We start from the raw sequence: 18603 nt of genomic DNA on the forward strand, positions 1-18603 counted from the left end.
GGCAGAGGCACGCAATGAAGCTCCGACCCAGGATGGACATAAGATAGAATCTTCCCGGTAAGCACACCTAGGGGCGCTATACAGATGATTAGAAACGGGCTAAATTAATATTTGAGAATTAGCCTAGAAGAGGCTAGATAGAAATGGGCGAAGCAGTGATTAAATGAATACAGTTTGTGTGTTGTTATTTCGGGCATAAGCTAGCCAGGCAGCCGGGGTGTTGGGGACGCAGCCCCGCCGCCCTTATTACTACATTCTGCACTGAGATAATACTTGGGTCTTTAATTCACTGATGAACAATGGGTAAGAAGGATTATGACAAAAAGAAAGATCTTGGGTACATTTTAATGACTTGACAACTTTGGAAGTCACATCAGACATCATTATTTTAAATGTTTTCTTGTATTTTATTTTTTATTAAATATCTAAATCATGTAGTTACTTGAAGGAAATGTTGAAATGACCTACACATTTGGGCCCCACTGTCTTCTATGAGCAAGTTTTCCAGCATTACATACCCACTTGTCCTCATTCTGTGTGTCATGTTAGCTCAGAGTCCCTAATTTTATGTCTTAGTTCTATCCATAATTTTTGGAGACATCCTTCATTAACTCAATGCTAATAACTACAGAAGAACAAACCAGTTATTGATGTTACCACTTCCTATGTATTTTATAGTATATTGGGGTGGGGGGTAATAGCAGTAGATAGGAGTAAATACCTAAAATGATTCAAAGCAGTGGGAGACCATATCATTCTTGGTCTAATACCGTCTTTCAGAATTAATTTGATCTGCTTCCCATTGTTACAGCAAAATAGTGGCAAAGAATAAATTAAAAAGATGAAGAATTTGTTTTAACTGCTAGTTTCATTCCGTGCTAAACTGCTTCTGTTGTTTTGACCATGAGGCTAGGCAGAACATTATAGAGGTGTGTGTTGGGAGGGCAGGATGTGAAATGTCGGGGATACTGAAATACAGTGGACCAAAATTTCTTACCTTAAGAACTTGAGAGCGAAAGATGAGCCAACACTCATCTCGGTAAACCGAGAGCTTTGGTGAAGGGGTGGAGAGATAGTAACTAGAGGGAGCATGTTGGACTGGCTGGGTGAAGAGGCAGGTTGGAGGCAAGATGGAGCCGGAGAGTAGCAAAAGTGACTTCTTGGCACAAGGTGCATTTCAGAGTTAGGGAGAAACCTGGTGCCAGGGAAAATCCCAGGAATCCATAAGGATGACCCCAACAAAGACACCCAAGAATAGTTGAGAGGGTGCTTAAACTTACTATCTTCTGTAAGCAAATTGATGACTTAACTCTTTGCCATCAAAGATACTTTATCCAGTAACTGTTGGAAGCAGATACAGAGATCCACGGACAAGCACTGTGCTGAGCTCCAGAGTCTTGCAGAAGTAAGGAAGAAGGGATTGTAAGAGCCAAATGAGTCAGGATGGAAAACCAAACCACGGTGACATTTAACCTCAGCTCTTGGGAGTTCATGGACACTGAACCAAATTTAGGGAGCCTTCATGAGATTGACCTAGGCCCCCTGCCTGTGTGTGACAATAATGTAGCTTGGTCTCTTGGTGAGGCTTCAAAAGGTGAAAGCAGGACCTCTCTCTAGAATTTAACTGACTTTTGGTAACCTGTTCCCCATGCTGGATTACCTTGCCATAAGGGGAGGAGCTCCGTCCTGTCCCCCACTTGATGTGCCATACTTTGTGCAAGCCCAAGGGAGGTCTGCACCTTTCTGAAGGGAGATGGAGGAAGAATGGATGGGGAGAAGGGAAGATGGGAAAAGAGAGAAGATGGGAGAAGAGGAGGGAGGGGGAAAACAGATTCGTATGTAAAATAAATGAAAAAAGTTATTTAAATAAGATATAAAATAAAAAAGACATATATTTCTTGATTGTCAAAGGAGTATTCTAAAACCTCCTTAATCACTTTCTTACTAGCACAAGAAAAGAACTTACCCTATTCACCATTCTTTCCTACCAAATTTTCTAGGCCAAATAGATAATGAAAGGAAGCATGGGAAATGACTATATATTTTAATTTGTTCAGATTAAGTAGGAAAACAAGATCCCAAGCATTCAGCGGTCTTTTGAGGGAGAAAGCATGTCTCTTCCTGCCCCAGAGAACACTATTTGACTGTCGTAACCAGGACTGGAATCATGGAGATGCAAGAGCACGTATGGATAGAGAGACAGATGCCTCTAAACCTCCTGAGAGACACAAGAGCCTTCCACAGCAATGAGATCCATCTCCACTCCAAACCACTGCAGGTGTGGGAAGCCCTGCTCCAAATTGCTCCCTGAGAACTGCAAATGAACCCAGCGAAAATGCATGAATTTGAGCGGCTGAGAGAAAAGAAGCCTTGCTGCCTCTCAGCACTCTGGTTGGTGTTGACAGGCTGAAGACTATTTGTAAAGCAGCTATGCTTCCATGCCCTGCATCCGTGGTATTTTTCTGAAAACATGCATTTTATATTGTTTTAGGAAGTCGCCAGATACAGAGATTCCAGGGCGTCATGAAAAGCTCAGAGCAGTTTTGTTTACTGACCTTTAATGCACTAAGCTTGTATTCTTCTACGGTGTTGAAAATATCCTGTAGCGATTCTCATTGTCACCAACTAAGTCTCAAGAGAAAAAAAATCTGTGAGAATGTGCTGCTAAGGTGTTTATACCACGACACAGACAACGATAACCAGGGGCTTTGGGTCAACTATCGTTGTGTGATTTTGCTGTACTTGGGCTCTGGCCCCAAGCTGCCCAGCTCAGAATCTCATTGTCACCTTTCCTTTATCCTTGATTTTTATTAAAGGTACTTACTGATTTTCGTACTAAGTGTACATCCAAAAATAAAATGACAATTGTTAACATAGTAACATAAAGTATTGGTAAGGAAAAAATGAATAAGCAATGGTATAGAATACAAAATGGTGGATTTTTTTCCTAACAGAAGAAGGTAGCTTTGAAAAAAAAAATGTTATTAAAATCAGCACCTAACAATTATTATAGATGCTGGGGTATAGTTAATAGCAAGTTAACAATTTAATTTCTTCCTTTGGACAAATAAATAGTATTGAAGTAAGAGTAAATAATAACCTATACAGTAATTGGAATGTATATAATAACCTATAATAATTAGAATGTATATAATAAATAATTGAAGTTTACTATGACTCTGAAATTATTACTTAAAAATAAATGTTGTACACCAATAAGCATCATCAACTGCAATTTTTATTTTTGAATCCATTAAAAATAGCATCTCTTTTTTTAAAAATTCATTTTATTTTTCATTTTTTTTATTGAGAAAAGGGAAAAAAAAAGTATCCGCTTCCTCCCAGCCTCCCATTTCCCTCCCCCTCCTCCAACCCTTCTCCCCCTCCCCCAAACTCCTCTCCCCCTCCCTCTCCAGTCCATAGAGCAGTCAGGGTTCCCTGCCCTGTGGAAAGTCCAAGGTCCGCCCCCCTCCGCCCATGTCTAGGAAGGTGAACAACCAAACTGGTTAGGCTCCCACAAAGCTAGAACATGAAGTAGGGTCAAAACCCCGTGCCAGAGTCCTTGGCTTCTCATCAGCCCTCATTGTTCGCCATGTTCAGAGAGTCCGGTTTTATCCCATGCTTTTTCAGTCACAGTCCAGTTGGCCTTGGTGAGCTCCCAATAGATCAGCCCCCTTGTCTCAGTGGGTGGGTGCACCCCTCGTGGTCCTGACTTCCTTGCTCATCTTCTCCTTCCTTCCGCTCCTCATTGGGACCTTGGGAGCTCAGACCAGTGCTCCAGTGTGGGTCTCTGTCTCTATCTCCATCCATCACCAGATGAAGGTTCTATGGTGGTATGCAAGATATTCGTCAATATTGTTATAGGATAGGGTCATTTCAGGTTGCCTATCCTCAGCTGCCCAAGGGACTAACTGGGGACATCACCATGGGCTCCTGGGAGTTTTTGAACATCAGAGAAAATATTATTACTAATCAAAACTTTGTAATTGAAATATCAGCATGTATTTACATTTCTTCTCTTGTATCACCAAAATTATTGCCTATTTTTATTTTATATCAAAATACACACATAGGTCACATATTATAAAATAATGGCTTATAGTCAAAAGCACCCCTTGCATAATTTAACTTTTTCAGTCTGACATGTTTTAATTGACTAGTCAACATTTAAAAATTGTTTTACATAAGCATCCATATTCTCATTTTCTGTTGAAAAAATCAAAACGCTTATCTAAACATGGTTTAACAAGATACAATAAGACTGGGTACAAACACCCATATCACAGTTGCTTATTTGACTATGCAGGCTGTGTTCTTGTGGTTTCCCCCACACCTCTGACTTTTAAAATCCTTCCTTTTCCTCTTTTGTAGGGTTCCCCTAGGTCTTCCTAATGTTTGGCTGTGGGTATCTACATTTATTTTATTAGTTTCATCTTCGAAGATGCCTCGGTAGTAACATTTCACTTGTACTTTAATAAATAAAGCTTGCCTGAAGATCAGAAATTAAAACAGCCCAACTGGCCAGCCTTACAGACCAGGCCGTGGTGAAATACCTTTAATCCCAGTAGCCACACTAGCTTGCAAGAGAAACCAAGCACACCTTTAATCCCAGAACATTCTAAAACAGGAGGAGACAGCTCTCATCCTGGGAGTCCTGAAGGCAGGGTCACCATTTTGGACTGAGGTAGAGATAAGAGTCAATGACTGATGGTTTTTGCTTTTCTCACTTTCAGATTGAACCCCAATATCTGTCTCTGGGTTTTTATTAATTATGGGGCATATAAGTATAGCAGAATGTCATAGGAATCATATTCTTGGTTTGTTTATTTGTTATTTGGACAATTGTATTTGGCCCTATTCTAGCTCTCATTTCTGCCTCTGGTTCCCGGTCTTCCAGGCAGTGTCAGTTATGGTACCCCTCTCATGTCATTGATTCCAATTAGCATCAGTCATGGGTTGGCCCCAGGACAAGTGCTGAGTTCCAATTGCCCCAGCATATCCTGCAGGCAGGACAAATTGCAAGTCTAAGTTTTGTGGTTAGTTTGTTATCCCATTTCCACTGCTAGGAGCCTTGCCTGGTTATAGAAGACGGATATTTTTGGCTCCATATCCCCCATTAAGAGGTCACTTCACTGGCATCACTCTCTTAGATTCCAGGGAGTTTCCAGGGCACTGGGTTACTATGTTGTTTCCAAATTGTGTGTGCCACTCCCAAAAATCCCCAAATTCCAGTGTTCTCTCTCTCTCTCTCTCTCTCTCTCTCTCTCTCTCTCTCTCTCTCTCTCTCTCTCTCTCTCTCTCTCTCTCTCTCCATCTCACTGCCTGATGCCTCCTGTTCCCATCCCCAGATTGCCTATAGAATCTGTTTCATTTTCCCTCCCCAGGGATCTCTATGTATCCCCCTTTGAGCTCTGTTTAATACTTAAACTCTCTTGATGCTGTATATTGTAGCATGATTACTCTTTACAGGTAATGCCCACTTATAAGTGAGTATATAACGTTTATCTTTCTGGGCCTGGGTTATCTCATTCAAAATAATTTTTGAATGACTACTTACCTGAAAATTTGAGGATGTCATTTTTTTTAAAAGTTGGGTCATATTTTATTGCTTTAATGTACTACATTTTCTTTATCAGATCTTTGGTTAAGGAACATGAAGGGAGTTTCCATTTTCTGGCTATCATGAATAAAGCTGCAATGGACATGGTTGAGCAAGTGTCCTTGTGGTGAGATGGAAAATAGCCGAGATATCTAATGGGTGCTTTCTGATGGGTCTTCTATAGATCAATGAATATGCAATATTTCACTTTGACACTTGTATAATATATCCCACTTTTAATTAAATATGGGTCTTTGGGTTTTGCTAAATTAATATTTTATGTTTTAATTAAGCTAACTTACCTTGTAGCATGACAAGATGAAACATTAATTTCTTAAAATTTATTTCTGAAACTTTTAAATGTTATTATGATATTTAAAAATTTATAAGTTCACCTTATTTTACTAGAAAAATTGTTTTCACAGAGATGTATGCAAAGTTTCCTAAAAATCATGAAACCATGTTTATTCAGTTATAAGGAAATATTAATATTTTCACTAAAATGTACAGTTGAATTAAATGAAAATTTTTATTTCTTTAAAGTGATATTTAAAATCCAGGTAGCTTACTTTTTTGCCTCCATGGGCCCTTGTGGTTGTGATCTTCCATTTGGGAAACTTTATATTGTGGAGGGAGGGATCTTTGTAATCAGACTCCTCAGGCTGTACTTTATCTCTCAGATCTATCCACTGAGAGCATCCCTTGTGTTTTCTTTATAACATTTTCATAGCGGCGAAATTAGCTTTACTTGGTGGTTTTGTCTTTTCTTTCTCCTTATAATAATGGTGAGGTGGGGAAGGAAGAAGCTGGTTAGCCAAACTGATCACAAACACTCAAACATCAAGAACATTCTAGAAACTTAGAACCCAGTGTTGACTGAATAGATGTCCAAATAAACAAATAAATATACCATGTCTCTAAATTAAAAATAATTATATATTGCATAACATGCTCTATGTGATTAAAGCAGAGAGTAATATATATATATATATATATATATATATATATATATAGAGAGAGAGAGAGAGAGAGAGAGAGAGAGAGAGAGAGAGACTTTATTATATATATATGTATGTATACACACACACACACACACACACACACACATATATATGGCTTATGACTTTTAGGATAAAGCTAAACTGCTAGCAATTACGTTAGGAAAAAAAGATTTTTACCTACTATTTCTATTTTGAAAAAATATGAGCATTTGTGATCTTCGTGAGTAATTGGTTTTATTAGTTTTTAATCAGACTCATCTCATCCTAGGTAGTCAGCTTCTTGCTATTTTAATTATATGTCTTTTAGGCAATCTTCCTTGGCTTCCATTTCTCTGCTTTGGGTTGATTTCATCACTATTCATTATTTATTCACTTTCTTTTGGTGAAAACATGCATTAGACTCCTATTCTTATGCAGGTATAACCAAGATGTAAATCACGATTAATCCTAATTGTTGCTTCATTCATGAAAATTTTTCAGTGTATTGTGAAGACAGGGAGACTAAACTGTCCAATTAAGTAATGCAAAGCTGAAACAGTTGCTGGTGATTCAAGACAGTGGCTTAAATAGGCTTAATCATTCACCTTCAGATAAGAGTCTCTCTCTCTTTTTCTCTATCTCTGCATATTTATCGACCAAATAGTTCATATTTCATGTAGAATATATTGCAAAGTATATTTATTTATTTAAAACATTTTAACTGAAACATGGAAACAAATTTGTATATATTTATGGAGTTGCCTGTGTTATGTGCACACATGGGAATGTCCTGTAAGATTTAAATCAGATTAAACACGTTTGTCTCATAAATATTATTTCTTTAGGGTGAAGTCTTTCTAAGTCCTTTGTGTTACATTTTTAAGATGTAAAAGTGGGTTTTTTTAAATCAATACTCACCCAGTGGGACAATATTACTTCATGGTGTCTGTCTCTTAGGAATTAATAATCATTAATAAACTCTTTAGATTGATCTGCTAATATACTCAGGCTCTGGTAGTCACTGTTCTAATCTGATCTTCCATTGGATCTGTTCATCTTACTTTCTGTGATACTTAAATTTTGTTTTTCTGTCACCTTAATACAATTTGGAAACATCTGCAGAGAGAATTTTAACTGATGGTAAACAGATTTTAACAGATTGGCCTATTCGTGTGTCTGATGGGATAGCACGGATGTTAATTATTAGGAACAACGCAGTGTGTGCAGTACTAGTCCCTAGGTAAGGGATCGTGAACAATAGAAAAAGGGACAAAGCAGCAGGCAAGTTAGCAAACATGCATGCACTTGTTTCTCTTTACTCTTTGCTGTGGTTGTGTTGGGATGGCTGTTTAAAGTTCCTGTTTGATTGCTTTTCCTACTAGCATGGAATAAATCCCTGTTCTCCTAAATTTTTGGTTTGGTTATTTATTTTTCCAGAGTATTTTATCTCTAAAAATAGACACCAAATGAAATTGCTGACTAGCATTCTAGTTGCAATTCTGTGTGTGAGTATGTGTGCCTGTGATATTATCTCACAAATACTAATGTTCAGTGTGTTTATATTTGTGTGTGTGATATTTAAAGCTATGTATGTATAAAGTCTCTCTTTTTGTAGTGATGGCTCAAGATATTCTTTTCCAATTTGAATGTCTTCTGTTTCAATTGTGTGATATATTTGGTCTAGAGTTTTCATTACTATGTTGAAAGAATTCTTGCTTTTTATACTTTGGGTAATATTAACTGTAGGCTTAATTATGAAACTTTAATTTATAATTATGAGACCTTAATCTATTAAGATGTGGTATATCTGTATCTAGTTTTTTTCAGAATTTTTACAATACAGAAATCTCAAAATTTTTCAGATTCTCATCTTTTGTGTATTTACTGAAATCACCACATGTTGTTGCTCTTTATACTTTTAATATTGGTATATTACCATTTTCATATGTTAATCTCTTCTTGCATTATGAAGTAAATTTGACTTTATGGTAAATATCCTTTTCAATATGTGGTAAATTCAGTTCAATGAATTTTCATTAAAGACAACTTGACTTGTATTAAACAAGGAGAGGGAACCACAGCCATTTTTTATTTGGTGTCTTTATCTGGCTTGGATATCAGGGTGAAACTAGTTTTATGCAATATATTTTGAAGAATTTCCTTTTCTTCTGTTTGCTTTGAACAAGGTAAGAATTGTTTTACCTGCCCATCAGCTCTTTGAAATATTCCTTAGGGAGGCTATCTTTTTGGGGGTACCATTTTCTAGAAGTCTCTTTGTTGCTGATGCTATCTCATTATTTACTATTGGTCTGCTCAGGTTTCCTAGGTCTCATGACATAATATTAGTAAGGCATGTGTGTCCAAGATTTTGTTTATTTCTTCTAACTTACTGAACTCTTTACATTGTTATACAAAACTTGTTTAAATATTAATTGAAAATAAACCCCCAAGACAAAAACCTGGCATAAAAATACTTATTCATATTTAATATGCACTTTTATGTGTGTTTAGATGATTATAAAAATGCAGTGTAGGACTTTCTGCAACACAGCTTACTAAATAAATCTCAGTATATGACTTTCAAATCTACTGGGAGGTTTTATTGTTTTTTTTTCCTTACCATAATGGTAGAAGGAATAGGTAAAATATAATGTAATCTAGTAGGAGGTCCTTCTGTATTTGTGTTGCTTTCATTGGTTCAATAAAGAAACTGCCTTGGCCTTTTGATAGGTCAGCTTTTAGGTGGGCAGAGTAGACAGAACAGAATGCTAACATAAGTATTTTACAATTCATAATTTATTGTTTTCTTCTGTTTCCAGATAATTCCTATTACTTTTTTTACTGAAAATAGATTCTTCTCTCATGCAATTCTTCCTAATCACAGTTTCTCCTCACTCTATTTTTCTCCCAGTTCCTACCTTCTTATCTTGTCCCCATAGATCCATTTCCTCTCCTACTCATCTAAAAGAAACAAATCTCCAAACACAACAACCAAATATAACAAAACAAGATACAATAAGACAAGTCAAAATACCCAATATGGAAGTTGGACAAGAAAGCACAATAGGAAGAAAAGAATCCCAAGAGCAGGCAAAAGAGCCACAACCTCTCCCAATATCAGGATTCCCACGAAAATACCAAGCTATAACCATAACATATACTCAGAGGTCCTGGAAAAATACCCCTGCAGGGGCCACTCTTGTTATTTCAGTCTCTATGAGCCCATGTATGCTCTGCTTGATTCAGTAGGCCATGTTTTCCTGATGTACTCCATCCCCTCCAATTCTCACAATTGTTCCTCCTCCTCTTCCATGGGATTTCCTGTAAACAGAGATTGTGTTTCATTTCCTAGCCACACACACACTCGATTAATCACACAGAAACTATAGTAATTACAACACTGTTTAGCCCATGGTTTAGGCGTATTCCTAGCTAACTCTTACAACTTAAATTAACCCATAATTCTTGTCTATGTTTAGTGACGTGTCTTGGTACCTTTTACCAATGAGGCATTCTTATATTGCTTCCTCAGTGTCTGGCTAGTGAGTGACTCTCTGCATTTCCTTTTCTGAGAATTCTCTTAGTCTTATTGTCCCATCTATATTTCATGCCTGGTGAATGACCAATCAGTGATCTATTAAACCAATATGAGTGACAAATCTTAGTGTACAAAAGCATTATCCCATATCAGTTTCCCAAGCACTTAGGGAAGTACACATGGAGAATATCAATTTAGCTTCTTTCTGTACAATGTCTGAGTGTGGTCTCTGCACATGCACCCACATGCTGTTATAGGAAGCCTCTCTGATGTCAACTGGACAAGGCACCAATCTATGACTATAACAGAATATCATTAAGGAATAATTTTCTTTATTTGTCTAGTCATATTTGGCTTTACTAAAGTATTTGGGCTATCTAATCTCCTGTTTCTAACCACACAGGTATTGTTGGACATGTGTTCCCACTACCAGTATGTCATCAACTTAAATCAAACATTAGTTGATCACGTCCATATGTTCTGTGTCACCGCTACCCTAGTGTTCCTATTATTGGTGACAACATTTCTACTACTGATGACAGGAGATCTCTCTCTCTCTCTCTCTCTCTCTTTCTCTCTCTCTCTCTCTCTTTCTCTCTCTCTCTCTCTCTCTCTCTCTCTCTCTCTCTCTCTCTCTCTCTCTCTCTCTCTCTCTCTCTCTCTCTCTCTCTCTCTCTCACACACACACACACACAGTCAGTATATGAAAGCTTAAACTGTATAATGTTACCATATTACTCCTCAAATGACCCTTAATTTTAGCTATTTCCCCCATATTTCTTCCCTTGTGCCTCTCTTAACTACTCATCACACCAGTTAATCCCCATCTTCCTTAGTCCCTCCATCTATCCTTCATAATCTATTCTATTTCCCTGTTCTTTTTTTTTCCTTGTTTCTTTGGGTCTTAATTTCTTTCTTTTTTTTTTTACTTTTTTTATATTAATTTATTTATTTATTAAAGATTTCTGTCTCTTCCCCGCCACCGCCTCCCATTTCCCTCCCCCTCCCCCAATTAAGTCTCTCCCCAGCCCGAAAAGCAATCAGGGTTCCCTGTCCTGTGGGAAGTCCAAGGAACCCCCACCTCCATCCAGGTCTAGTAAGTTGAGCATCCAAACTGCCTAGGTTCCCACAAAGCCAGTGCGTGCAGTAGGATCAGAAACCCATTGCCATTGTTCTTGAGTTCTCAGTAGTCCTCATTGTCCGCTATGTTCAGAGAGTCCGGTTTTATCCCAGGCTTTTCCAGACCCAGGCCAGCTGGCCTTGGTGAGTTCCCAATAGAACATCCCCATTGTTTCAGTGTGTGGGTGCACCCCTCACGGTCCTGAGTTCCATGCTCGTGCTCTCTCTCCTTCTGCTCCTGATTTGGACCTTGAGATTTCAGTCCTGTGCTCCAATTTTGGTCTCTGTCTCTGTTTCCTTTCATCGCTTGCTGAAGGTTAATATTCAGGAGGATGCCTATATGTTTTTCTTTGGGTTCTCCTTATTTAGCTTCTCTAGGATCACTAATTATAAGCTCAATGTCCTTGGTTTATGGCTAGAAACCAAATATGAGTGAGTACATCCCATGTTCCTCTTTTTGGGTCTGGCTTACCTCACTCAGGATAGTGTTTTCTATTTCCATCCATTTGTATGCAAAATTCATGAAGTCCTTGTTTTTTATTGCTGAGTATTTCCCTGTTCTGATAAGATCTATCTGTGCCTGCTAGTCCTTATATCTATACCTAACCTTTCTGTTTTTACAGATTGTAGCTTGTTTCTCACTGGTATAATAGCTTATTTACATAAAAGGCAATACTGCTGCATTTGTATTTTTGGGTTTGGGTCAACTTCTTGAATACTTATCTTAAAATAAAAGATGGGGAAAAAAGCAAAACTAACTACAGTACAGCCGATTTAACATTACGCATTGTTATAAAAGACAAGCTATTAGAAAATATATGCAGCACATGACAATATTTCCTGTTTGGTATACAAGCTCCCCTGAACCAATAGAGAGCAGTAGGAGTCAGGGAAAGTGTTCAGTGAAAAGCCAAGCAAAATTAATAGGAGTAAACAAACATTATATTAAACCATATTCAGATAAAAAGAGAATTAGAAATTTAAAAAGTGGAATAGATATCAACATGAAAGACAAATAAATGATTTTATTCATATTTCAAGCTGATATTTCATATGACATTGTATGAGAATACAGAAAACAACTTCAGAGAGTTGTTTAGGTCATTTATTTCTTTTTTCTTTCTTTTGGTTTTTCAAGACATTGTTAGACTCTAGTAGAACTCACCATGTGGTTCAGGCTGGCTTCAAACTCAGAGACTCACCTGACACTGACTAATGAATGTTTGGGTTTAACAACATGAGTCACCATCACAAGTGGTAGAATTCTTGCCAGCCTTTTAAAAATTTTAAATACAGTGATTAAGCTTCCTTCTAGTCTTATCTCACAGCAATAATACAATCGGAAGCACAAACTGTAAGAAACTGCAGAAAGATCATCTCCAATTCTTCATAGAGGTATTATAATAGTCTTAAAACTTAAAATAGAATAAAAATAGCCATCATGCGACCATAGCCAACCACACAATCTCAAGTATTAAGTCATTTCTCTATTCAATTACATCGTATTTTGTTGATTGCTCTGCATCAATATGTCTAACTTTCCTCGTGCATAAGGTCTCTTCGAGGTCTTCTCATCTCCCATCCAAGGATAAAGAAACCTTGCTTTATTTTCACAGTGATAGACTGTCAACATATGTAATACTTTGTTCAACCCGCACACTATTAAACTGGTGAAAAATGACATTCATGCACTGACCTAGAAATCTACTGAAATCCAGAGAAATGTAAAGAGAAATTGCTCAGGTTTTTTTTTTTTTTAAATATGAGCATATATGCATGTGCACAAACACACACATGCACAGACAAGCAGAGATGTGGATCACCACATACATTTACAAAATACAAATGTCTTAAAATTCAGGTCGGATTTCAGCAGTTACTACCAACGCACTTAGAGTTAGATTTTATCTGTCATTTCATTACTGCTCCTTATACACAGTTAAATGAATAGAAAACAAAACTAAACACATCATTTTCAACATATAGCTATAGATTTACACAGAGTCTTCCCTGGAACGAATGGAGCATTGCTTTTATGATTCACTTCAAAGCTGTACCAAAAGGCTTGTTTATTTGTTTCTGTAGCAAACTGCCTCGACCAAGAAAAGCATGAGCAACTAACAGGTATGATAAATAAGCTTTCTTTAGAAACTTGTAATTGCAAGTGCATTTTAGAAAAAATGAATTTTGAGTCAGGCCATGGAGGCTAGGCTAATACCTTTAATTCTACCACCTGGAAGGGTGTGGCAGAGACACGTGCATCTCAGAGTTTGAGGCCAGCCTGGTCTACTGAGTGAGTTCCAGAACAGTCAGAGATATAAAGCGAAAACCTCGTTGAAGTCCAACCCCAGAAAAAAAGAGATAAATTTTGTCAGAGAACTGATAAATAGAAAGTATTGCTTATAACAGACTCTTAGTCTCAGAGTCTTTGTAGTCACACAATCTATCAGGTCACTAGTAACTGAGCAATTTTATATACGTGCTGTTTATGTGATGTTCTATTGGAAACACAATTTATATCAGAAGTGGAGAAATTGAGAATGCTTCCTATAAACAGTAATGATGTATCAGGCAGGATTTACTAAGTGGGTATAATTGCTGCAAATCAAATAGAGAAGAAATATTTTAGCCTTGAGAATGCCATGACTAGCTAGAAATTTAGTTATGGCACATTTTAGAAAACAAGAGCCAATATGAGTGCAAACAACGTGTGTGAGTATGGATGATAGCAATGCATAACACTGGAAATGAAGTCTACAGGAATCATGGATATTATGTTAAGTTCTTTCTAACTCATCCTATGAGAATAGCCACAAAATTTTCTATGCAATTAAGTAAGGTAACCCAGTACACATTTTAGATGGTGTAATAGCAAAGAGGAAACCTCAGTGCAGAGAGAAACTGAGATTATAAAACAAAGAAAATATTATTTATTTACTCCAGGAGAAGTGATATAGAAGTCACCAGCATAAAGAAGTAGTAAACCAGACAATGATCTGGCAATTTTATCTGAATTTAAAAACAGGAAAGAAATCCAGCACATCTATTCCTAGGCATTTATTGAAAAATATTAAAACATAGCCACAGACAGATATATACACAAGTGTTCATCACAGTTTTATATATTACAGTAAAAACAAAATCATCCAAATGCCTCTAAGTGAACTTTTAGAACAAATGTTAGCCCATCTACGCAACACCAGTAATGAAGCGCTAATATTCCTATACAGATGAACTTTAGTGATACTCATTATATGAAAAAATAAGACAGTATATTCTGTATGAGTCTTTTTATGTTGAATCCTGAAAATGCAATTTATCTTTAGAAAGGAAAGAATTGGTGGTTTGTAGAAAGAGGAGGTAGAGGAGGAGTGATTACAAAGGGCCCAGTGGAATATTTGGAATAGCATGTTTTCATGTCTTGATTGTGGATTATATGCATGTCAAATCTTGAGATAAAAAAGAAATAAACCAGAAATCATATACATCTAAATACAAGTTCATATATGTCCATGGCAGATTTTACAGCTAAGAGTAAAGTATAGGGGTGAGTTAAAGATGTTTCTGTAAAAGCCATCTTAATAAAAAGTTTAGGAAATTTACCTAGAAATTCAAATAAACCAAAAAGACATTTTGAGTTTACCAACTCCAAGATGAACATCCATGTCACAGAAATAAATTAGTGTAAAAGTCACTGTGCTGTTGTTCTGGAAGAATATTGTAGCTTTATCATATGAATGTGTAGGAATATCAAAACTTAATCTTCAACATGAAAATGCTGATATTCCTGTAAAAACACAAGTATATGAAGATGCATACTGAATTGCAACTTACTTAAAAAATATAATTGATATTGACAGGCTAGAAAACTATAAAATGATGGGATTTTAATGAAATAATGCAAGAAAACACAAGTCACAGTTATTAGCACCAAGGAACTTTGTGGTTCAGTAAGGAAATAAAGAAATATTGTTATTTGATTAGCATCTCATTAAGAAGAAATGGGTTGAACATTGAGAAAATATTGCCACTTTCTGTGTAAATCCATTAAAATCACTTGAATGTCCCTTCTGTCTTAGTGATGTAACTCACAGGCAAAAATTAAAAATAAAAATGAATCAGTTTAATATTGATATTTCCTAGCTCTTATTAAGAGTCTTTGGATACTCGCTAACCAGTAAAAAAAAAATTCTTTTCACTTTGCTTAATCAATCTGAGATTTTGATTCTTTCTTTGGGGATTTGTAGTAAGATAATATTAATTAAATATACCTCTGTCTATCTGAGAAATTTACATGCAGAAGACATTTATATTATTTCACACTTACATTCACAAGCCTTTGCAATACTGAAAGTATCAAAATTTTGAACCTTGACATGTAAAAACACTGAAATTGTTGTATAGCTCAGTAAAATCAATAAAAGACACTGCAATTTCCATATACTACATATTTCAATATGTTATACTTTTATTTATAACTAGCTTTCAACTCATATACAAATTCTACAGTTTTAAGTTTCCGAATGCAGCAGGCACTCTAATTTCAATATATAACATTAGAGTATCGTAATATCCATTTCAATGCAGTACTAATTGTGCAATTTTGAACTTAACATCCATTGAAAGATATTTGATTACTGTGATTTCACAGAGGCTGTATACCTATGTTTGAAATTTCAATTTCTTTTTCAGTGAAGACGTGTGGCTCTAATCTTCAAGGACCAAGTGGCACCTTTACATCGCCCAACTTTCCCTTTCAATACGACAGCAATGCACAATGCGTCTGGGTCATCACTGCCGTGAATACAAACAAGGTAAGGGCAACCACACTTTAAAAATACTCATAATGGCAATGACGACAAGCTAGTTGCCAACAAGCTAGGACAGAGCAGAACAGAAACCTGTAATGTCAGCATGGATTCACAAATTAAATTTACTCTTCTAATTTATATTTGCAAGAAATATATAAGATAAAATTGAAAGCTAGTGTCGCTGGTCGCAATTAGTAACATGCAAATGGAGCTATCACTGATTTTTGGTCATATATATTTGGAGTTTGCAACCCAAAGCTTCTTTTTTTTAAAGTAGCTGTGGATTATGGCTCTTCCCTTGACATGTTTTCTACTTGATGTGTCTTTCAGGTTTATTATGTTTTCATGCCTAGGTAACTTTCTTTTGTGTCTTGCTGTCACTAAAAATCATTCAATAATCTTTTAGAAATAAATAATTTAATGAGCTCAAAGGAAAAGTGGATCTATATTATAGATGTTTCTAGATTTCCTTTTTGACACTAACATGGGTAGGACAGTATGTGACACTCCATACCAGATTATAAGATCAACTGTGGACAAGGGAAACTAAATTTAGAATCATTCTCTTTTTTTTTTTCCACTACTCTGATTCTCTTTGAAAGTATGTTTCTTTATTAGTTTTGTTTGGTTCTAAGACTTAAACATTCTAAGTTCTTTTCAATTCCTTGTATTCTATATGTTCTGTGGTTAGAGTAAATGCAGCTCAGGAGACCAGACTACAAAACTGTGTCAGATCATGAATCTCTGATAATTTACTGAACATTTTAGTTTGTTTAAACTTTGATTAAATTCCTTTCTCTTTTAAAAAAATTCCTTTTTCTTTGAAATAAAGTAAAGTAAAATCATGTATTTCCTGTTTCACTGTGAGTAATAAGTAAAATAGCATATGTTGAATCATCTGTTCTGTTAGTAGATGTTTGGAATATATTAGTAATTGTTAGAAAAACTAAGCACTGTCTAAGAGAATGTATCTGGTATCAATCATGTTCTTGAAGCCTGACCCTAATAGCCACTGGTTTGGTATGAAAATTATCATTACTGGTCAACTATATTTGCTTTAATTAAGAACCACAATGGTTAAATCAGGAGAAATGAAAGAAATAGGCCCTCACTAAATCAAAAAATTCATTTTTTTCAAAAGTAAGAAAAAAAGAAAGAAATTCTAAATTAAACTTTCAACTACATAGGGAAAGTTTTTTCATCAATCATTGTCTGTTATCAATTTAAAATAAAATAATTTAAAATTTTGATAAATACTTTCTTCAACAAAATTTTAGGTTAATTTAGAAAATAAAAATTCAAAATATAGTTTGGGCAATAAAATAAAATTTGCTAAACACTTTGTAAATATTTGGTAATATTTGCACTACCTAAAAATCTTTCCTTGGCAGTCATTATGTTTTCTGCATTTATGAGAATCCTTGAACAATAGTTCTAAAATCACGTAGCAAAGGCCAACAAAGCATTCATTTGATAATGAAGGTATATTTGTGTGTGTATATATATATATGTATATTGTGTGTGTGTATGAATTATGTATATGTGTATACGTTTATATGTGTGTGTGTACCCAATAAGATAAGGTTCACAAAAAGCTGTAAGTATATTTTGTTGAAATATATATGAAGCAGGTTTATTATTAAGTGTGTAACAAATGCATTATATTAATGTGAGATAAAATAAAAAATGTTTTGTGTCATAGGAAACATGTAAATCAAGATGAGGAGTTATCCATAATTATAGAAGACTTTGGTCTTGGGAAATTTGAAATACTGCCATCAATGAATTTCCTATAATTCTTAAGATTTTCAGTGTTCTCTCTATTTATCTAACATGATCTTCTAAACATTTTTCCTACACCTCATTGAATATAAACCCTAATTTTGATTAATAAATGTATCTCTAATTTGAAATACGCTATAGAATTTTTCACTAACTTAAATCCCAAATCATATTACTGATTATATTTTATATACATATCCAATTCAAAATATGCATGAAAGTGATAGAGATACAGGAAGAGTAGGAGGGAACATATGCTTTACTATAAGAATATGCATCTGTATTAATCTTTCTCCTTTTTACATAAGTACCATACATATACACATACAATTTAAAGAACACAAAGCTTCAAAACACTCTTGGGAAGATTGTTTTTTCCATAGGTTACCTCCAGGAACACTTTATGAGAGGCAATTGCTTACATACCACACTAGTCCACACCTCTATTTTTTGGTGTAAATCCTAAGTAAGTGTGGTAGGTCTGTAAAACAGTTTTCATGATTGCAGTCCATGTGTTTTAGGCATGCACAATCAATCATGTATTTAAAAAGATTGAAAGTACGTAGCTAGCTGTCAAATATTAAATGTGAGGCATGAAATCTACAGAAATTGGTGTAAAAGATTTATCTAGACTGTTGCCCTTAATAACTATATTTTTATAGACATAATCATGTGAAAATCAGGTGTTTTTTATTTTTTATTTGAGATCTGCACATCATGTTTGTGGTACTGATTAGCAAAGAGACTGTGAAATTCCTACTAACTTAGAATGAT

At 35.6% G+C, this 18603-nt stretch overlaps 1 protein-coding gene across 1 annotated transcript in view; it reads left to right on the forward strand.

Annotated features, from left to right (window-relative positions):
• Positions 1–18603, forward strand: part of Csmd3 (CUB and Sushi multiple domains 3) — a 944903-nt gene that overhangs the window by 427111 nt on the left and 499189 nt on the right. Inside the window, exon 11 of the mRNA XM_075961035.1 lies at positions 15929–16050. Coding sequence (XP_075817150.1) covers positions 15929–16050 — 122 coding nt within the window. The remainder of the gene's footprint in view (positions 1–15928; positions 16051–18603) is intronic.

The sequence above is a fragment of the Microtus pennsylvanicus genome, chromosome 2 (genome assembly GCF_037038515.1).
Source record: "Microtus pennsylvanicus isolate mMicPen1 chromosome 2, mMicPen1.hap1, whole genome shotgun sequence".
NCBI lineage: Eukaryota > Metazoa > Chordata > Mammalia > Rodentia > Cricetidae > Microtus > Microtus pennsylvanicus.